At 40.4% G+C, this 21,182-nt stretch overlaps 1 protein-coding gene and 1 long non-coding RNA gene across 2 annotated transcripts; both read right to left on the bottom strand.

Moving 5' to 3' along the window:
* Window positions 1–11,503: 11,503 nt before the first annotated feature.
* Window positions 11,504–12,196, bottom strand: LOC147523572 (uncharacterized). The gene is made up of 2 exons (XM_086571506.1): window positions 11,822–12,196; window positions 11,504–11,716 (listed from the first exon to the last, which is right to left on the bottom strand). The coding sequence occupies exons 1-2, from the start codon at window positions 12,194–12,196 to the stop codon at window positions 11,504–11,506; spliced, it is 588 nt and encodes a 195-aa protein (XP_086427632.1).
* A 7,345-nt stretch (window positions 12,197–19,541) lies between these two features.
* LOC147523571 (uncharacterized) lies at window positions 19,542–20,633 on the bottom strand. Its single transcript, XR_015196657.1, has 2 exons — window positions 19,989–20,633; window positions 19,542–19,758 (listed from the first exon to the last, which is right to left on the bottom strand). It is a non-coding gene; the product is annotated as an uncharacterized LOC147523571 (long non-coding RNA).
* Between the last annotated feature and the right edge of the window lie 549 nt (window positions 20,634–21,182).

The raw sequence follows: 21,182 nt of genomic DNA, 5'->3' as shown, positions 1-21,182 counted from the left end.
TCTTTTAGCCCAATTCAATTCAAACATTGAATTGGTACGTGTCTTTCCCATTGCAAGGTGGCAAAAATTTGTGACCATCACTTGCCACCTGCCTATGATGACTCGTCATGCCTTTGGGCCCGTAGAGTAGGTCCACTTAGTGTGTCCAATGGCGGCGCTGATTTTGACATTTTTACAAGTTTCTGTCTTTGCGTAAAGTTCGTCGCCCTGGTCGCTCTGGCAGTTCACTAGCCAATGTCGGCATCTAGATTTATCATATGTGAGCTTCGGAAGTTTGTTGCTTCTTTATATGTGGACCCGATTTGCACTGGTTTTGTTCTTTTGGAAACTTCGGCTCTAGTCAGGCTTTGTTGGGCTTCACTGGGGTTGAGTGGGGAACTTCAAATATTCCAGTATTCCTGTACTTTGATACATGTTTATCATTATATTCATGTTAACTGCGGAAACCTGCAAAAGTACAAAAATATAATTATTACATGATTATTAAACACATAATCGATCAGAATGCTATATCTATCGGGGTTTAATATTACAGTTTTGGGTGTTTATCACATAGCAAGAATACTAGACAAGATTGATACAATGGCCGCACGCAATGATGGAGGTGTTGTGGACACCATTAACCCTAAAGTTATCCCACCCATGCAAGCACAACAGAGGAAGAAGCTGAGCGATTTCTATTCACCAATCATTGGAGACCCACCCAGCAGTATTGTTTTTCCAGAGACAAAAGCTAACCAGTTTGAACTTAGAGCATCAGTAATCTCTATACTTCCAAAGTTCAATGGTTTAGACAATGTTCAGCCATATGTTCGCATGAACAAATTTCTATCAGTCCTCAGAACTTTTAAGAACCAGAATATCAAAGATGAGAGTATCAAGTTGATTCTTTTTCCGCTCTCACTCGAAGGTAAAGCCTCCGAATGGTTAACTGCACAGGTGATCAATTCAATAGACAACTGGGAGAAGTTGAGAACAAAATTTATGAACAAGTTCTACCCACCCCAGAAGACTGATGCCATGCAGCAAGCCATTAGCAATTTCAAAGGGAAGGTGAATATTTTTGTTTTCAAAAACAAAAATATTTTTGTTTCTATATCAATAGCATGAGAAACATGAATTTTAATAATGAATCTGGGATATATATTCTATACTGCTTAGTGTTGAGTTTGATAGATAGTTGATATTGTTCATTTCATTACCACTTAGACTATTTATTATGCTCGGACATAGTTCTTGTTGATAGAATTCTTTATCAAGGCACCACCATAAAACTTGGTCAGTTTTGTGTACTTTTGCTAGAAGAGACATTTAAACCCCTAGTAAACTGGAAGTAGAATTTTTAGACTTAGCTCATGAGACTTGAGCTTTATACCCATTCTTTGGAGAGTTCTTACGAAAAATCCGAGTCTTAGTGACTCAACATCTTTCAGTTCTTTATGTCATTATAATATAGTCTCATTATTTGTTGATTTGGTTAATCACGAAGTGACATCAACTGGGGAGATAGCCATTAAGTCTTGTAGTCTATTCAAAACAGAGTATCATACTGATAAGTCAAGTAGTGAACCTATTCAGCCTTTATCCCACCTAGTAGGATCATCATGTTAAACCCTTTTGAGCCTTACAATAAGTCATTTTCTTTCATAAAACCCTTTATCCTTTACCCAACTCCAGACAAGAAGTATAGCCAAAAACTTTTATCAGCCATACCCATATGTTTCTGAGAATACGAGGGGAACAAAGCGGAAGAAATATCACAAAAGGAAGATTACAAGGAAATACCAGAGAGATACAATGAAGACCATCATTCTGTTCTAAGTGAAAGAAGCTAGTGGAAAGCATATCCAGTACTAATCAAGGATATACCACTGAGCTAAAAAAAAATTAAGAAAAAAAAAAGTTGAACAGAATGGATGGAAAAAGCTAAGACAAAGGAAGAATTTTCTCTGCAATATAGAATTTGAAGAAATCTTCCAAAGAAAGAAGCAAAACCCTTAGTGTTTTTCAGAAACAACATTTGAATCATTTTAACCTTTCTTTCATAAACCAATACCCAAGCCAAATTACAACCCATGACCTATCACTACAGTATGGTACGAAGTCTAGAATAGGTGAGAGGATGCTAAAGTGAAGGACCCGACACTTCATATGTGATTGACATTCTTTCCATGAGACTACTGTCATCTAGAAGTCTATTTTTCAAGGTAGTATGTGGGATGTTCGTATTCATTATTCTTTTCCCCACATACATGAGGTAAAATAGTATACTATATTCTAAGAGATTCTTTTATGAGAGTATGACCGTGAGGATTGAAAGTCGAGATTATCTGTCTAAAGGTAAACTAGGGATTTCGTTTCTTGGATAGGAGAGTATAGGAGATTGACTAAGTACAAACATAAGCCTTGATTAAAAAATTTATCAATTTTTACTATCTCCCATCATAATCTATGAGTCTTTGCAGCAATGTAGTTAGCAATGGAGACCGTCTGTTGGAGTAAGCACTGAGTGGGTAAGGAATTTCACTCTCTGAAAAATACTATCATTCTTGAACATGCTATTAATTGATTTTGTGGGTATATCACCTAAAAACCCTCACGAGACTATAACTCGTCCTTTTTGGGGAACTTAAAGGTTTAAAGTCTCGTTGCATATGGTAAATGCAATCGCGATGCCTGCGAAAATGAGTTAGGATTTTATTTTTGTTATTAGGATGTGATTTTGATCACTTATCTATTTTTTATCTTATTTGCAAAGAGACTAGCAAAAGGCTAGTTGGGAGTTGTGATAAGTGCTCAAAAAGTGCAATTTAACCCTCAATTATGCCTCTTGTTTAGCCATCTTAGTGGACTAATAGTGTTTGTAAGTTATGTTTTATGATTCTACAGGTGAAAGAGAGAGTTTTGTGGAATATTAGAGAAAAGGGGTAAAACGGAGCAATTCGGAGCATTAAGGATTACATGGGAAGCCCATGGACAATCATGGAGAAGGCCAAGGAATTGAAGCTATTAAAGATGCGACTTTGACCTATTTTAAAGCCTATTTGGAAGCCCAAGGCCAAAGGATTCGTTGCTTGGACCAAAGCCCGCAAAAGAGGATAGAAGGATAGAGCATAAGAGACAAAATAGACTTCTGCATCTGGGACGAATGGATCGCGCGTCTAGACACATTGCTTGCGTATGAGATGCATGGATCGTGCGTCCAGACACATGAAACGACACTGTAGCCAATTCCTTCTCAGTTTTGGAGATGAAGTTGGACTCTGAAAGAAGTTTATTTGTATTAGGAAACAAATGGCGGTTTGGAATGCTCTAGAACTCATTGTAACCCCTATAAATAGAGGACCTAAGTGCCTCATGTAATTTGCCAATTCACTTATATTCTTGTCTCCAGAACCTGAGACAGAGAGAGATTAATAATAAAAGATTCGGTTTTAACTAGCTAAGTCTTAATAAATTAGTCTTTCTAGTCTTATGTTCTTCAACTCTTCTTCTTCTCGTTCTTCGTGTTCGGAATCTTTATGGAAGGCTAATCTTCTCCTTCAAGGGAGGAGATGAAGCCGGTGCTTAGGGTTTAATGATTCTTCTGGTTCATGGTGTTCTTCAATCAGGTTAGTTCTTTATGTTTTTAGTTATTAGTTCCATTGCCCAGACCAGGGGATGGAAGTATAGATTAAGGTTTTTATTTATTACAATCGAATATCATGCTAGTTTAGGGTTTTATTTATTGCAATTGAATATTTGCTAGTGACATGCTTTTATTTATTACAATTGAATATAATACTAGAATAGGGTTTTATTTATTGTAATTGAATATTATAATATTATTCTTTACTTTTCTTCTAGTTGTGTAGCGTTTTAGAGTAAGGGAAGTATTCTTTGTGTTTGCCTTATATGGTGATTCATTGAATAACTGCCCAAGCTCACATAAAAGGAAAGAAGATATTAATAGTGTGAACATAGAAACAACCTTAAGTAGAGTAATTATTAACGATGTTTCGTCCAAGAGGGCATCGGCACTCGCTCAATTGCCTAATTGTAATTTACTTGTGAGAACAACTATGAAGCAGAAGGTCATTGAATCAAAGGTATCGGTGGATTCTAATATCTTGAATTCCCTTTCTTATAAATTCTTAATAGTTTAGTTAGTTTAGTTTAGTTTAGCATTAGAATCTACAATATCTATAATCATAGTTTTTAATCCCTCAAACCCCATTTCCAGTCCTGTCACTTAAAAGTGGAACTATACCCTGCTCATCCTTTACTCATTGAGAGATAATTAGGTTTTGATACGCTTCTATTTTGTTCAACGACCATCATCTATCTACATCATCTGTATACCATCTCACACACAAAAAGAGGCAAAGGTCACGTACCCCACCAAAAACTGTAAAAGGAACGTTAATGATTAATAGTTGTCATTCACACCACAACAAATCGACACAAGTACAAAACTCACCAAACAACAAGCCGCATCGATGGTCTTCAGGGTCGTTTCCAAACTTTCATTCTCCAGCTCGACTTTATCACCATCTAGCACTATCCCTTCCAGGAGGCAGCTCGCTATAGAGGCCGAATGGAAGCTGCAATCTGAGCGCTTAACCATGTGCTTCTTCCCCGTACGCCCAACGTAGAAGAAGTCGTTTCCCACATCGCCAGTACGAGAGGACAAACTACCAGCCACAACATTGTGATGTCGCCCCAAGTTACCATGTCCTTCCTGGTTCAGGTCACTGTCACCTCCACGACTGGGAGACCTAAACATGACACCTCCAGGTCGCCCACGTCCCTCCACCTTCGCACGTTTGCCTTTCTCATAATCAGAGTCAACAACTTTGCGTTTACCATGGTTCCCATCACGATGGGGTCTAAACTCTATCTCCTCCATCATAAGGGGAGAGGGTTCCCTCGTCCCCTCATCACCACCAGCAGCACTTCCACGTCGCCTGGCCATACTCGAGTCTACAAGCGAACATAAAAGATCAATGAACTACTACAAGAACAAAGCATTCTTATCCAACGACAAAATTAGTCGAGAAGAACACATACCTCAACAGATCAGTGAAGGCAAGAACGCAAGAAATTTGGAGCAGAACAGCTTGGAGGGGAAGTAGTGCAAACACCCTTGCACTTCCCCTAACAGCTCTACTTATGCCTAAGTAATGTACCTTCCCAAGGTATGCCATAATTGCATCGAGACGCCAAACATCAGGCCACCTGGCAGCCATCATTTCATATCCCTCGACCGCCCATATTCCTACACGTGCCACGCACGTACTGTAGCTCAGGTTGCTCCAGAGTATAGAACACTTCATGCGTCCTAGAGATATGCGCAACCTACAATGCTAAAATCGAACAACAAGCATCACAGGTTAACAAGCTCACAGGTCACATAACATGTCTCACCCTTACCACAGGTCGCAACAACAGTCACGCATTTATAAAGCACAATCCGACACATCATATGCAAAGCATCAAGTAATTGAACAAAATAAAGCGACATGCATTCCATACAAGCAAAAGAGCGAACCGACGACCATAGTTAAGCCGCAGTTCGCAGGCTAATCGAGTTGCTGAGTCCACTTAGGAAATCCAGCTCAGTTAGCCACTAGTTATCACTACTTGAACTCCCAAGCACATTCAAGGAGGCCAAGTTGTTCATCATTGCCACAAACAAAAAGAAAGACGAACTGCCCAGGTTACCCCAGGAAACCAACTCTATTGTTTTAGGCCAGAGGCCACACAAAAACACAACCTTAAAACACCATTTCTAAACAACATTATCAAAGCTTTCAGTAAGAAGGACACCCAACACTTGAGAAGAGCTCGGGTCACCGGAAGTCGCCACAGCCGCATCAATTACGGTCATATCCAGGTCGCCTGAAGCATAGGGCTGATCCGCCAATACACCAGTAGCAGAAGGAGGCATGACCTCAGGAACATTACTAGCATCTTCAAGTGGTTCGTTCCTACGATCACCCAAAGCCCCACGTTCATGTTCCTCCTGCAAATCCTCGTATTTCTTCTCCAGCTCCTCTACCTCAGCACGAATGCCAAAATAAGCCTCTTTCACTTGCAGCGTGAAAGTTTTGCATCTTTCAACAAAGGCATTCGCTGCGGCTACTTTTTTCTTCAAGTTGTCCACCTCATGCCTCAACTCGACCGACTCGTTGACAGCTGACATCTTCTCCAAAGTCAATGAAGTAAGCTGCGTCTTCAGAACATCCAGTTCTTTCTTCTCGGATTGTTCCACCTCTCAAAGAGTTGAGAGCTCGTCCCTCAGCGCCTCAACCTCAGTCTTTTCTATCTCGATGAACCTGGCGAAGGGGCGCTTCAACTTCGATACCCAAAGAATAAGTTGCGCAATAAGCCTGATGCACCACATCGGTATCAAATAATAACACGGTGAATAAAAGGCGGACAAATCATATCTGAGAGCTACTTACCAGGCACCACGCCTTATCCATTCCCCTTAAGTTCGACTCCAGCTCCTTGGAATCCAAGTCCTTCCTATCACCATCCAGCGTCATTCTCTCCAACAAACAAGCAGCTATAGGTGCAGATTTGTAGCTACAATCCGACCTCTTCACAAACCATTTTTTGCTAGATACCTCCTTTATATACATTAAGTTTAGCTGACAAGGGGTGGGAATTTGGCCCTAACGACCAATTTAACCCGCCGTACGACCGACCGACCCTAAAGCCCTATAAAAACGACAACTAAAGCCCACCGAGTTTAGGGCCTTATAAAGAAAGGCGGGGCTAAGGCTAAGATTCTAAAACATAGGCCCGACCCTAACCAAGCCCTAACCAAGCCCTAACCGGCCATGTTTCATACTTTCACTATAAATACACATACCATAATTGTCCAACTCTTTGTTAAATATTTTCAATTAAAATAACATTGTCCTTTGTAATTTATCACTTACACCCAAGGGTACTTCCAATAACTTGTTTTATATAACAAAAACTTGTCAACTTAGCGGCCCATGAAGAACAATGAGCACTAGCCTAATAAAAAATAAGACTTTATTCCTTTGATCATCAAGTCAAAGTCCATAACTTATTATTCTCAATTTCTTTTCTCACTTATTTCTTATAAATTATATTTTTATTCACATCCAAGCCAAGTCTAAAACTAAAGATTTCCTTCCACACCATTAAAAAGCAAAATCTGACAAGCGGACATTTGTAACATAGAAACCAAAAACAACCTTTGTCGAGGAAAAATGACATTTGTAATCTCAAACCTTTCTCCATCACTTGTTCAAAAGCCAATATTTTCATTTCCATATACAAACTTGAATCACTTTTAAATTAGAAGAAAGGTAATATTATATTTGTTTGAATCTATTATAAAAATAATTTATGATATTACAAATAGTTTAACAACTTCCATGACCCTTAACCAAAACTATTATGTTTCTTCTTTATATATATTACTTCTTCCTTTAAAATGATAATATAATTATTTGTCTATGTATTTCAATGTTAAATGTAATTTTAGTGAGGTTTGAGTACAAGGAAGAACAAATTCCGAACTCTCGATGTACTTCAGTTCATTAGATTGTGGATGTGCATTTTAAATTTTTAGACTTATACAGGATTATTACTAGATTGGTTGGACTTTGAGTTTGTAGATTATTGTACATTTTTGTAATATAAATGAGTTTTCTGATGTAGTAAAAAAAAAAAAATATATAGGCCCTAAAGCCCGACCTAAAGCCTTTAAAGAGGGCTAGGGTCAGGGTCGAGCTTGAGGTTTCGACTTGTGACCCCCTAATATCTTAAGGCTTTAAATGCAAATTGCCCCCCTAACTCATTACCTTTGCGATCTCTTTTGGCCTTAGCCTTCTCCTTCATCTTCCCATATCTTTTTGTCGGTATCACAAGATAGGGAGCAAACCTCGATAACTCATTAAACTTGGTCACATACCCGATCCGCGGACTTCCGCTTTGAGAACTTGAACCCAACTGCTCTTTTACTGCCTCCGGAATGAACTTACTCTCAAACCTAACCTTGAAGTCCTCCCAAGTCAAAGTTCTAGTGTCCAGACTAGGGGTGAGAGCTCGCCACCAAAACCTAGCAGCGTCATCAAGTTGGTGAGCTACCAACTCCTGCTTCTAAACCTCAGTAAGTTACATACGCTCAAATACATTTTCACAACTTTGAATCCAAGACTCCGCTGTAATCGCATTCCCAACACCAGTAAATCGCTGCCCACCAAGAGTACCAAACTCCTTATTAGCGGCTTTTTAGCAAAAGGATCTCCCGCCCCGGATGGTTATTCTCGCATAGCACGCAACAATAACCGATTCAACTGTTGTCCTCGACATGATCTTTGGAGTGTTCACTACAAGTCCAGTAGTATTACCATTACATGTCTCAACCATGATCTACAGTTCAAACAAAACTCCCATTAATATTCACATATATCCAAAACTCTCAACACTATAACCCATATTCCACATCCGAGGATCACTTAGACTTTCTAAAACTTTTTTTTTACTAAGGGTAATTGTATTAAAAAGAAAATTTTCAAAGTACAAAGAATAGATATGATTGATAGTCAATCACTATCTCAAAGCTCAGCTTACAAATCTATAGTACATGGTGTTCATATCCTCAATTCTATGCATGAATGCAGGCCTGCCATCCCACCACTTCTTCTCTCCCTTTGCCAAGTGTGCTGCTTCTTTGGAACATATGTCCGCACCAAAGTTAACCTCACGCCAAGTGTTAGTCACAATGATCCATTCCGTGAGCCCTTTCACTTTGTCCCAAGCTTTCGGACCGCCAATGTGCGATCATTTTGAAAAGATTTCACAACTGCAGTAGAGTCGGATTCCACCCAGATATGTTTACATCCCAGTTCCACCACTTTTGAAATGCCCTCCACTATCGCAAAACTCTCCGCTATAAAGTTAGTAGCAATGCCCAGACCTCCAATATATGCACCAATAACCTTGCCGGTACTATCTCGAAGAAGCGTGCCACAACTTGAAATTCCCGGATTACCTCGTGAACAGCCATCAGCGTTCACTTTAATCATGGTACTGGGAGGTGCTACCCAATAGCATTCAAGTATCCGTGGAGTCCTCCTTAGCTTTGCCGGTAACTTCCAGGCCTTCAGAACTTCCAAGTCTCTGGTGGAATTGTTCATGTGTTTCTTCGATCGGTCATATGCTCTTTTGACCGCTCCTCGAACTTGAAACATGACAGAGCTTATGCTCGACTTCTTGCTGCCATATAAGACCCCATTTCTATTTCTCCAAACAACAACCAAACAAGTGATTGCAGCTGCCCTCCATAGATCCTGTACGAGAGGGCTTTCATTTCGACACTTTATTAACATATCCTCCCTATTTGCAATCTTCGTGTGGTGCTGCATGTTCTTTGCTATGAGCTCCCAGCACCTTTGTGCAAACATACATTCAAATAGAAGATGGTCTTGCGTTTCCTCAACCTCTGTACAGATGCAACAGCGAGACGCCAACTGAAAATTCCTCGCCCTTAGTTTCTCGTCTGTATGCATGGCCCCATGAAGTATTTTCCATCCTATCCCATGTGTCCTTGGCAACACCTCAGCTGACCAGAGAAACTTGGTCCACAGCGGCCCATTAACCCTCTCTCTTATTGCTTCATGTGCCGAGCTTACCGAGAACAAGCCATTGGTGGATTGGCACCATACTCTTCTGTCTTCTCTGTGCTGATCTGGGAGCTGCAGCTGACTTAAATCCACCCCAAGGCTATTAAGAATTTGTTTCAGGGAGTCCAGGAACTTCCATTGATTCCCCTGAATGCAAACACTGAGTGGTGCTTTAAGTTTCTGCAGAAGCCTTTTGTCCTGGATATGGTTTCCGATGATCACCTCCCCTATCTAGTTATCCCTCCATAAACTTATGTTCTCTCCTTTCCCAATGATCCACCCTTGATGCGTATCCATCTCTCTCGAGAGCCCATTGTAGACCGGTCCCTGCTTGTAGATTTCTTATGGCTCGACCAACCCCCCGATTTGTTCCTGTATTTTCCATTCATGAACTCTGACCAATCCGAAGTGTCGTTCAATAAACTCCAGGCAAGTTTCATGAGCATCGATAGGTTTATATCTCTGAGCTTACGGAGGCCCAGTCCACCCTCTTCCTCTGGCCTACAAACATTTTGCCATTTTACTGTGATGAATTTCCTCTCCGATGGGCTGCTACTCCAAATAAAATTTCTGATAATACCCTCGCATTCTTTAATCACCAACACTGGCCATTTGTAAATAGCCATGTTATGTACCGGTATGCTATTGAGAACCTACTTAGCCATAACCACTCGACCCTTGAAGGATAGCATCTTTCCCACCCAACCGGCTGCCCTTTTCCTGATCTTGTCGACCATAGGCACTAACGGTGCTCTTGTAACCCTGCCCACAGTTAAGGGAACACCCAAATATCTTTCCGGTAGGAAACCCTCTTTTATGCCCATGATATCCTCAATGTCCTGCTTCCTTCTATGTGCCATTGGACTCAAGAAAATCTTGCATTTAGCTTTGCTTATTAGCTGCCCCAAAGCCAACTGATAGGAGTCTAGAAGCTCCATGAGATTAATGAGCTACCTCCTTCTTGCATTAAAGAAGATAAATATATCATCAGCGAACATAAGATGTGTAAGGCTAGAGTAATTACTTTGTATCACCATTTTCTGAATTTTCCTGTTCACGCAAAGCCATTCCAGCCCCTTACTCAGACATTCCTCAGTGAAGGCAAAAAGTATCGGCGAAAGTGGGTCTCCTTTGCCTGAGCCCTCTCTCCGCTGTGAAACAACCAATCAGACCTCCATTCAAAAGAATCGAAATGGTATTATTCGTTACAGCTCCCTGAATCCACCCTATCAGTTTCTCATCAAACCCCATTCTCTGCATAACTGCCCAAAGAAATTTCCAATCCAGAGTATCAAAGGCCTGCGAAATATCCAGCTTGATGCCTATATTTCCACCTCGTCTCCTGACATGCAGCTCATTGACGAGCTCAGAAGCCAACCCCACAGCTTGAGAAGAGTTTTGATTAGCAATGAACCCATATTGTTCTTTTGTGACGATCCTCTGAGCGAGAGTATTTAGCCTTGAAGCCAAGATTTTTGTAATGACCTTGAACCCGAAGTTTGCCAAACATATCGGTCTGAATCTATCCAGCTTATTCGCGCCCTTTTCTTTTGGGATCATTACCAAGAAGTTTGCATTAAAGCTTCGCGGAATGCGACTTCTAATGAAAAAATATTGTACCGCCCTGGCCATGTCCAACCCCACTACATCCCAGAAAGTCTGAAAGAAGTGACCTGTGAAACCATCCGGCCCAGGAGAGCTATCTGGGTTCAAATAAAAAACTACCTTCTTTATTTCCCCCAGAGAGGGCAACCGAGTCAAGCTCACATTATCCTCGTCTGTCACAGACCTTGGCAACAACTTGATAAGGTCATCATCTGTCGGCAGCTCGACTCTTTCAGTTTCTTAGAAAACTATCGCACCATGAAATCCCCAATCTCCTTTTGATCAGAGAGAATCACCCCCTCTGTGTTTCTGAGTTCGGAAATGTAAGATTTATTTCTGTTCATATCAGCTAAGGCGTGGAAGAACTTAGTACTTTTATCCAGATCATTGTCCCATTTTACCTTGGACTTCTGCCTCCAAAAGGATTCTTCTTGCTCTAGTAAGCCCTCGACTTTGTTTTCCTGGTTAATCAGATCAGTGGCCAGAGCATCAGTGAAATTCCTCTCCAACTCTTTTTGCATAGTCTCCAGAACCTCAAATATTTCTATTCCAGCACTTCAAAGCACCTTTTCGGGCGGCTTAAGCTTTTGGGGAGACTTAAAACCGAGTGTCCTTCTATGGGCTCGACCCAACTCAAGCACTAGATCCTTTAAGCTTGGGTCAGTAGTCCACATCTTGAAAATTTTGAAGGGTACATTCCTGGGCCTTGGGATTGTGATTGTCCAGCCAACAAGGGGTGAGTGATCAGAGCACAGCTTACTCAACGCCCTGTACCTCCAACCTGGGTGCAAAAGATTCCATTCAGTGTTTATAAAAGCTCTGTCCAGCTTCCCCACAACCTTGTCCACTCCCATTTGTTTATTCCACAAAGTGAATTCGAACCCAGAGTGAGGAGCCTCCATCAGCTGATTTGAATTTACCATATCTCTGAAGTCCGTCATTGCTACAGACCGGGGAGTTCTTCCACCTTTCTTTTCTGTTAGACTAAGATAAGCATTGAAGTCGCCTATCATAAGCCATGCTCTAGACGAAGAGTTTAGACTACTCAACTCCGCCCATAAATGTCTCCGTCTCACATACACTGAACTTGCATGAATGATAGTAATCAACCCATTCTGGGACTCTACCGTGATGTGTTGGCTCGATTGATTGTGTAAAGTTGGGGCCAGCACATCATGCCTCTAAAGCAGCCAGAGATTAGGCACCCTGTTGTCATTAGAATTGTGAATAATTTGGGTGCAAAGCCCCACCGAACGAAGAAAAGATGTAGAGAACCTAGACGGGTCCATCTTAGGCTCAGCTATACCAATGATATCTGGCTCCCATCTTTTCACAACCTTTGCCAGCCTAGACTTCGTTTTATTATTCGAGATACCTCGAACATTCCAAAATATGCACCTCATTAAGAAAAGAGATGTGATTATTATCGAATGAGGCAAGCCTCAATTCTTATTTATTGATTTCCCCCCAGCCTGAAGCCTTGTCTTGGGTGGAGAAACCTTTTGCAACTTCTATTGCGGCATATAGCCTCTTTTCTTTGCTGTGTTATCCCCTTTATCAGGTGGTAGATTTTCCTCTGCCATGTCCGCCCATCTATTCGATGTGGAACCCCAATCTTTATGCAACTCAGAGATCTCCGCGTGCTGTGTACCCCCAGAACATGGAGGAGTACTCCTCTCTTCATTGTTTCTCTCGATTGCATCTTGTTGCAGGCTAGTATTATTGGAGTTCTCCTGGTCCCCATGAGCAGTAGCCTGATGGACCACCATATGGAGAACCATATCTGCCTCCACATTTACAATATCTCGTTCCTGCTCTGCCGATGCTGATGGAATGATAAGGTTATCACTCATATCATGTAACACCATAGCCAAAGAATCCGAGGAGACCTCCTTATCCACATCCACAATATCATTTGCCACTTACGGCTATGTAGCGTCAAAGAAAACCTCTTTGACAGCCCCTTCCACCTCTTCACCGATTGTGTTCAAGACCTGGCTGTTATTTACCACCGGTCCATTAGCCATTCCCCGAGGTACTACCTTGCTTGACTTTCCGGACCTCGAACTAGTTTCCCGTGTTTCCTGTGCTGTGTCCCCTTTTCCTCTTGGGAAAGAGGCGTCGTGGGAGGGGGGGGGTCGAGTCTGTGACCACAGTCTTCCCGTCTGCACTCATGGCCCTCTTAAGCTTCTTACATTCCGTTACAAGGTGCCCGACAATTTTACAGTGATTGCATATCTTAGGCAACTTGCCCACTTCCACTATTTGCCAAAAGTTATAGTGAGGCGTTTTTACATATATCTGATCCGGTAACGGCTTCGACAGATCAACGTCCACCAGAATGCTTGTGTAATACCCATACTCTCTACGCAATGTTTTCTCGTCTATTTGCATTGGGTAACCAACTCCTCGTGCAATAGAGAGCAGCGTTTATGGCACCCAAAATTCTTGTCCAAGTCCGACAGACGAATCCAAACCAAAGCATGTGATTGTCTCTGCAATTCTGGATTGAAATTGGGACTCCATTGACTTAGACGGAGAGGGACCTCGTCAAAATTCTAGGCCCCCTGAGCCCATACTCTATTCATGTCATCTGCATTTGAGAAGCGAAGGAAGAAGAAGCCTTTCCCAATTGGCATGATAAGCCACTCCCCAGATGGATTCCATTTTTCCTTTGCCAGTCTTCTGACCTTCTCAAGCGGCATCTTCACCAAGTCAATACGATCAATGAGGCAGTGTCTGCAATGCTCTAATCCTTTTTCATAGGCGGAGGGTGTGATGGTAATGGAAGGGTAGTCACCCATCTGTTCTGGAGGTGAGAGATCATTCATCACCACCTGTGGCAGAGGGTTTTTCTTCGTAGCTTCTACATAGCTCCTGACTGGTACCGTGCTCTTAGCAGCACTCATGTTGCCCACCACCCCCGAGGGAGTTGGGTTCTCCATCTCATATAGGTTCATCCTTGACAACCTTTTCCAGAACACTCACTATAATGCAATGAGGGATTTTACCAGAAAAAAGATATCATGAGAATAACCAGCCACAAGACCCAACCTTTTTAGAACTTTCACTGTTCACAGTGAAGGATTTCACCCAAAAAGGCAGGAAGAGAAGAGAATTTCAGAACTCACACTTGAAGAGCAGTGCAGGATTTTACCCGAAATAAGGAAGCAAACTTGAGTTTAGAGAAAGGAAGAGAGATTAAACTAGATTGTTTACTCAGCTGAGAATGAAGAGGATGAGTTATTTACCTTTTTCGGAAAAAACTGGAGGGAAACTGAAGATAAGAAAACTCACCTACTTAAGTTTACTATTTACGGGAAGCTTTGGTGCATTGGATCAAGGAAATAGAAAACTCTTAAGTGACCCCTAATCGCCCACTTAAGGTCTCCCACAATCAAGCTAATCATGCTAAAACTAAGCTAACCTAGGCTCTGATACCAAAAAATGTCACAGCCCGAATTTCTAAACAATAACAAAGTGAATATTTGAAATATAAATATCTCAAACATCACTATGTTTACTTATTTAAAAACCCAGACTATGACAGGGTGGATACAACACATACAAAACCCTAACAGCCATATCATAAAAGAATCAACTTAAACTGCACAATCCCCATAATTTTTCCACCATCACTTTATTAAACTATCTTCCATCCAAATAAAACATCAAACAAACTCTCTGAATAAAATTCCTCACTACCATGTTCTCATGTCATGCTAAAAAAAATTAACTACATTATTACATCCTTCTAATACAAATCAGACCTAATAAAATGACTAACGGACTACTCCAGGCAAGAATCCAAATCACACACGCCGCGGTTCCACTGCCTTTCACCTATGTTCCCAAGAACACACCCACATTGCCAAAACAAAGCAAACATGGGTCAGCAAAATGGAATTTGCTGGTATGAGTAGACTAACCACATATAAATATTTCCAATCTTTACTTATCCAACTAACACCTTAAATATATCATAATATAATCATTCTCAGCTTGGAAGACAGGTAGTTCCGTCATTTCAACAGGCATAATTTCTTCCCAAGCAAGACTCCCATCTTATTAACTCGTTATAATAACTTGTTTTAATAACTAAGTAATTGAACTAAAACTTACCGATATCCACGACTGTATTAAGGTAGGACCGCGTCCCTACACAAAATATTATTAAGTCCTACCCTCCTGCAAAAGAAAGTTAGAAGTTTCAAATGTAAGCCCAAACACACTTGCATAATCAAATCAATTTCTTTTATCAATTAATCAATTACTTTTCTTATACACCCACCTTTTAGTACCTACTCCATGATTTGCACTTCACACATTTGCCAAATCACATACATTCCTATGTGCCTCTCTCCCACCGAATACCACAATATCATAGCCACCTCTGGGCTTTCATACACATATTTCACAGCCTCTTTGGGCACAAAAACTCAAGTCATTCATGGCACATTCAATGAATACCTTAGGTCATTACCGCCACATTCAAGGAATACTTATCATATCACTAACGGGCCATTCATGGCACATTCAATGAATGCCCTGGGTCATTCCCGCCACATTCAAGGAATACCCAAACCTACATTCCTATACACTCAAGGAATACAACTAACCCGCAAGGCGAATACCTTAGTTCCTCTTTAGGGTAGTCCAAACAATCTGGTCATTCATGGCACATTCAATGAATACCCATATATAACGCTAACGGGCCATTTATGGCACATTCAATAAATGCCCACCTAACATATGACATCATCAGTCATAAAACTAAATTCCAAAACTTGAGGCGTGGGGAGTTCTAAAAGGGCGTGGTAAATTTGTTTACGCATTATTGAACTTTATTGTATATAGTATTTCGGAGAACTAAGGAGTATCTTGTTTCTTGTATTTTTGGTTTACGCGTTATTAATTTCATGGATGTATAAGTGTCATAACGTTGTGTATCATAAAATACTGACATATCACAGAGTAGTAATTACACATACACAAGTATATTTAGAAAGGTTTTAGCCTAAATTCAAGCATGCTAATAATCCTAGACCTATCCTAATAGACCGAATCATAATCCGAGGTAAAAGTCAAATTGGGTCAGCTGGTCAAAGTCAACCCTGGTCAACAGTCAAAGTCAACCTGCCAATGGTCAACATCAGTCAACCATACCTAAACTCCTCTAACCCAAAAGCCCAGAGACTAAGGCCCAAAGTCTAAACTTAAGTCCAAAAATGAAAATCTAAAGTTTAAAACATCTAAGCCCACATGCCATATTCCGGCCCAAGCCCAACTAAAAAGAAAACAACAGTACGTTTTCTTCTCCTTCTTCCTCCTCCCTTCACCAGCGACTCCACCACCTATGTAGCCACCATCGGCCATCTATATCCAAAATGAACCCAGCGGTTTGGTTCCTGGAGAAAAACCCCATGTACCTATATCAACAATTCGTGATTCCCTTATACTGAAAAAATCGAGATCGACACCATTAATGACTTCTCTGGAGATTCAACAGCCCCACCCAATCTAGTATTTAACCCTTCCACCACAACCAACACTAAACCAAGAAATACAACTTAATACACAAGAGTTCAAACAACAATCCAAACAGGCGATGCCATTAATGCTCCCTCCAAGCTTCGACAGCCCACATCTCACTACACCAACAAATCGCAGTCAATCTACTCACTAAGACGCATATATACTTACCTAGTTCACCTCGACATTTACAGTAATCATAATCAAATCAAATAAAACATAATTCAAACACAACAAGTAATAGGAAGGTTTGGTGCTGATGGCGATGCCATTAACAACCGGTGTCAATGCTTCGATAGTTCAATGCTCTAATTCGTCAGAGTTTTATATACTGTAGTACTTCAAGATTTGTATCTAACAGCCGGCACCATTAACAGAGTTTACAAGATCTTCAATATGGAAAACAGTATTACGGATATGATTAGCATAAAAAAATATTTAAAAATAAACATCTTCAGACTACTCACTGTTTATAAATCGAACAGCTTCCTGAAAGCGAAAAACCCCGAAAGACCGACGTCGATTGTCGAGCGAAAAGACGATCTTCCTCGTTCAAAACCTTTTCAGTAAAACTCTCTTTTTTTTCTAAAACTCTGCTGTGTTTTTCCCCCAGAAACTCTACGTGAGAAAACACCCTTTTTTTTTATTAGTTTTAAAAACCTTACCGAAACACAAGGATAACACTTATCTAGTTACTTACAGGACTTTTATCCCTAAACTGATAGTTATCATATAACTGTTTTATCTATTATTATTATTATTATTATTATTATTATTATTATTATTATTATTATTATTATTATTATTATTATTACTACTATTATAGGAAAATAAAAGAAAATATGGGGTGTTATACTCACACCATACATAACGCTCGACCTCGTAGCTCGAGTTTGCAAACTAAATTTAAGCGCCCGAGATCGCTTTACCGAGAAGTGCTCAATAATATCAGTGACCTCTATCCGATACTCATCGCTGGCGTTCAACAGGTTGAACACCTTAAACAACCGCCATGTGTTACCCACAAACTGACAGGGCGCTTTGCCACAGTAGTTTAAGAACTCACAAACCAGTTTAGAGAATGGTATTGTCATATGCGCCCTTAGCTGCCCCTCCCAGATTATAACCCCATAGTTCAGTGAGTTGTACCTATCGCTAAAGACCCATGCGTCCTATTCGGGCTCATGGATCTCCAGACGACTTATAGTTATCCCATACTTATCTCTCAAGTAAGGGAACGCCCTCAAAGCGTGTCCGTATACAGCCCTAGGAGACATCCCACTAGATGACGACCTCTCATCACGACCTAAAGTGCTAGTTACAGCAACCGCAGACGCAGATCGAGCATCATCTTCCCCACTTTTCGCCCCATCAACATCGTCATCTCCATCGTCACCATCGCTCACCCCACAAACTGATTCTTCCTTCTCTTCTTCCGCGTCATCCCAACCAAGGGAAACTTCGTGAACCTCATTAGATCACGTATCGTCTGAGTCAGACATCTCTCTCTTGTCTCTCACAACTCTAAACAACAGACAACGAAATGAACGACCTAACAACTCAATAACAAAAAGCAAGAACGAGGCAGAGAACAGAAGATCAATAATGACAGAAGACTAACCTGAAGACTCTTGGTGTAGTGAGTTTTGGTTGCAAAGAGAAGCAAAAGAAAAGATAGTGATTCAGATGTACAGCATTGCTCTGTATAACCGCCCCTCTAGTTTCCAAAGCATCATGATTACACCCTAGCCCTAGCCGCACACGACTTCCAACAAGCTGTCTTGTCTTTTCAAATCCTGAAAAAATGGGGCGACACGTTTTCTCTGCAACTACTCATATTTGCTCACGTGCCGTACACATGCCAAATATTATCGCACACCAGATAACCAGACAGGACAAATCGATCTCCGTAGTTCGTTGGGTATTTCCACTTCCACCAGTTTGTCTCTTTATGCATGCTCTACACGCGCTACTGTGTTCTCTCAATAGATCGCTTCACCAAGCGGCACGACCTACTGAGAGGGGCCTATGTAAGGGAGTGATATTCTCCTCCAGGAATATCAAGCACGTGCTCAGCATGGTAGAGATACCACACCGACCTCTGACTTACTTTGCCGACCTATGTCACTAGATCGCATCCACAAACTAGGAGATCGCTCTAGAACAGTTCGTTTCATTACACAGATCGTTCTGTATCATGACTCAGCATACCTTCTAGAAACGATCATGTACAAAGATACACGTACACAAATCACTGCAGCCAGCTACTGACCACTGCCGCAAGCTACTAACCCAGGCTACTAATCCCCATCATTACAGCAGACCTACTAGCACAGTTCTCACACGAATCAGCAATCTCCACCCTACATTTGTACTGATCTTTACACGTGTTGGGTGAAGATTCATTTTCATCGCCTATAAATACTCCCCATATGAACTACGCCAGACCTTATTCTTCTCTCCCCCCGAAATCGAGAGGAAGATATGTAGGCAGTTCGCTCAAATCAACGAACTCGATCTTTCCCACATTCAAATCCAATCTCCTTCTTATATCATATGTAAAGGTGAACCAAAACGCACCTTTACAGACACGCATCATCAGGTAGGGTGATTGGAGTAAGGCTATTTGGAAAGGCTATATAAAGACTGATCCAGGAAAGAGAAGATCATTATCTTCTTCCCACAAAAAACATAGTAAACCAGAGAGAGAAACATAGAGAAATAGAGAGATTTGTAATCACCATTACTGATTAATAAAAGCTTAGTTTTCCTTCATCTCAAATCCAAATTTATCAAGCAAACAACATAGATCCTTAGAAGAACCATCTTGCATACTACATCTCTGATAGTCACTTATTTGTTTTTCTGACAGCATTAAGCACCTCTATTTATGTGATTGCAACTGCATCTCAGGAGGGTTGTAGGTTGATCTAGAGTTTCCTTCTTATCCCGATTAGTGCAAGTCGAACATCTTTAAGAGAAAACTGGTGGTTAGCTAAAAGTAGCATTTGATGTCACAATATTAGATACTTGGAGTAGCTGTTGAGAGTAGCGTATGCTCATAATTTGTTTACAAAAAGTTATTAGACAATAACAGATGATAAATTGTTATTTGCGCATTCGTATTAATTCGTGCTACCTTTAACACACGAACCATGCATACAATTTTGACACGTACAAATACACAACCTATGTTCTTACCTTACTCTTTCTTTGATTGTTGTGTAACTCAAAGCAAATGTGTCTTTCCCACCTCTAGACTCTTCTGGAATAAAAAACAAACATGGAATTAAAACCTTGGAGTTTGAATTGGATTGATGAGAGAAAGGATTTGGTTTTTTTTTCTTGATTTTTTATTTTTCTACTTAAACTTTGAAACATGATTGAAGACTTAAACTTAAACTTAAAACAAGAATGAAGACTTAAATTAAAAAGCAAGAAAGATTGAGGATTGAAGAACTAAAATTGATTTTTATTCAAGAACATGAAGAACAAGAAAAATGGAGGTTAAGCCTCCATTTTCTAAACTTGATTTCCTACTCCTAACTAAAACTACTCTAACTAATTTCTAAAACTAACAATTAATGAAGTGCAAATTCCATTTTTCAAATGAGAACACCACCCTCCATTTTTATAGTTGAAATGTGATGAAATGGGTGGTGCAGATTATTTCTCACCTACTATAATCTAAGGTTACAATAATCTTACATACTACAATCTAAAAGTTACAATCTAATTTTACCTGCTACAATATCAAAGTCACGATCTAATCTAATATAATTTTGGGCATTTAAATAGTAATAGGCTTTGGTGAATAGTAATTGGTTTTGGGTTTTTCTTCATGACCATTTGTCATGTCTTTTGATTGCATTTAGTCCAGTGAATTGGTTGAAGTTATATACTGTTGCCCGTTGCATAGAGCTCTTTACACTGGTCGTTTTGACTTGTCACACGCTCAAATCGGAGTTTGGAATTGAAAGATATGAGCTTTGGAACTCATATTGACTTTCATGTTTTGTTTTGACAAAGGTTGACCCGGACATAACTTGCTTTGACCAGGTTTCATGGGCTTGAATTTGATCTTTTTTAGCTTTCTTTCTAATGGATTTTTTTTGGACTTTCATAAAAGGGTTTTCTTTCCAATTACCTTGTTTTATGCTAAAATACCGATTTTATTAAAATTTCATTGTTTATGTATTGAAACCTGCAAAAGCATTAAAATTATTATCCCTCTTTCCTTCCCTCTCCCCCTCAACCTAACCCTAACTCTCTCTCTTCTCACCCACAAACTCATCTCTCCCTCTCTCTTCTCCACCCTCCGCTCACGCCCCCATTGCTTAGCAGTTATCTAGTTACTTTTACTTATAATACACATAATTTACCTAAATAAAGTAT

The sequence above is a fragment of the Coptis chinensis genome, chromosome 1, assembly GCF_015680905.1.
Source record: "Coptis chinensis isolate HL-2020 chromosome 1, ASM1568090v1, whole genome shotgun sequence".
Lineage (NCBI taxonomy): Eukaryota > Viridiplantae > Streptophyta > Magnoliopsida > Ranunculales > Ranunculaceae > Coptis > Coptis chinensis.
Note: the sequence above shows the minus strand (reverse complement) of the source record. Positions and strands in the feature narration are given on the sequence as shown.

Excerpts from the sequence above, each read along its gene's own strand:
- LOC147523572 (XM_086571506.1), bottom strand. The coding sequence starts at position 12,196 with ATGACGGACTTCAGAGATATGGTAAATTCAAATCAGCTGATGGAGGCT. Across the intron at positions 11,717-11,821 it reads AGCTTAAGCCGCCCGAAAAG|GAAAACAAAGTCGAGGGCTT; the intron begins GTGCTTTGAAGT and ends CTGATTAACCAG.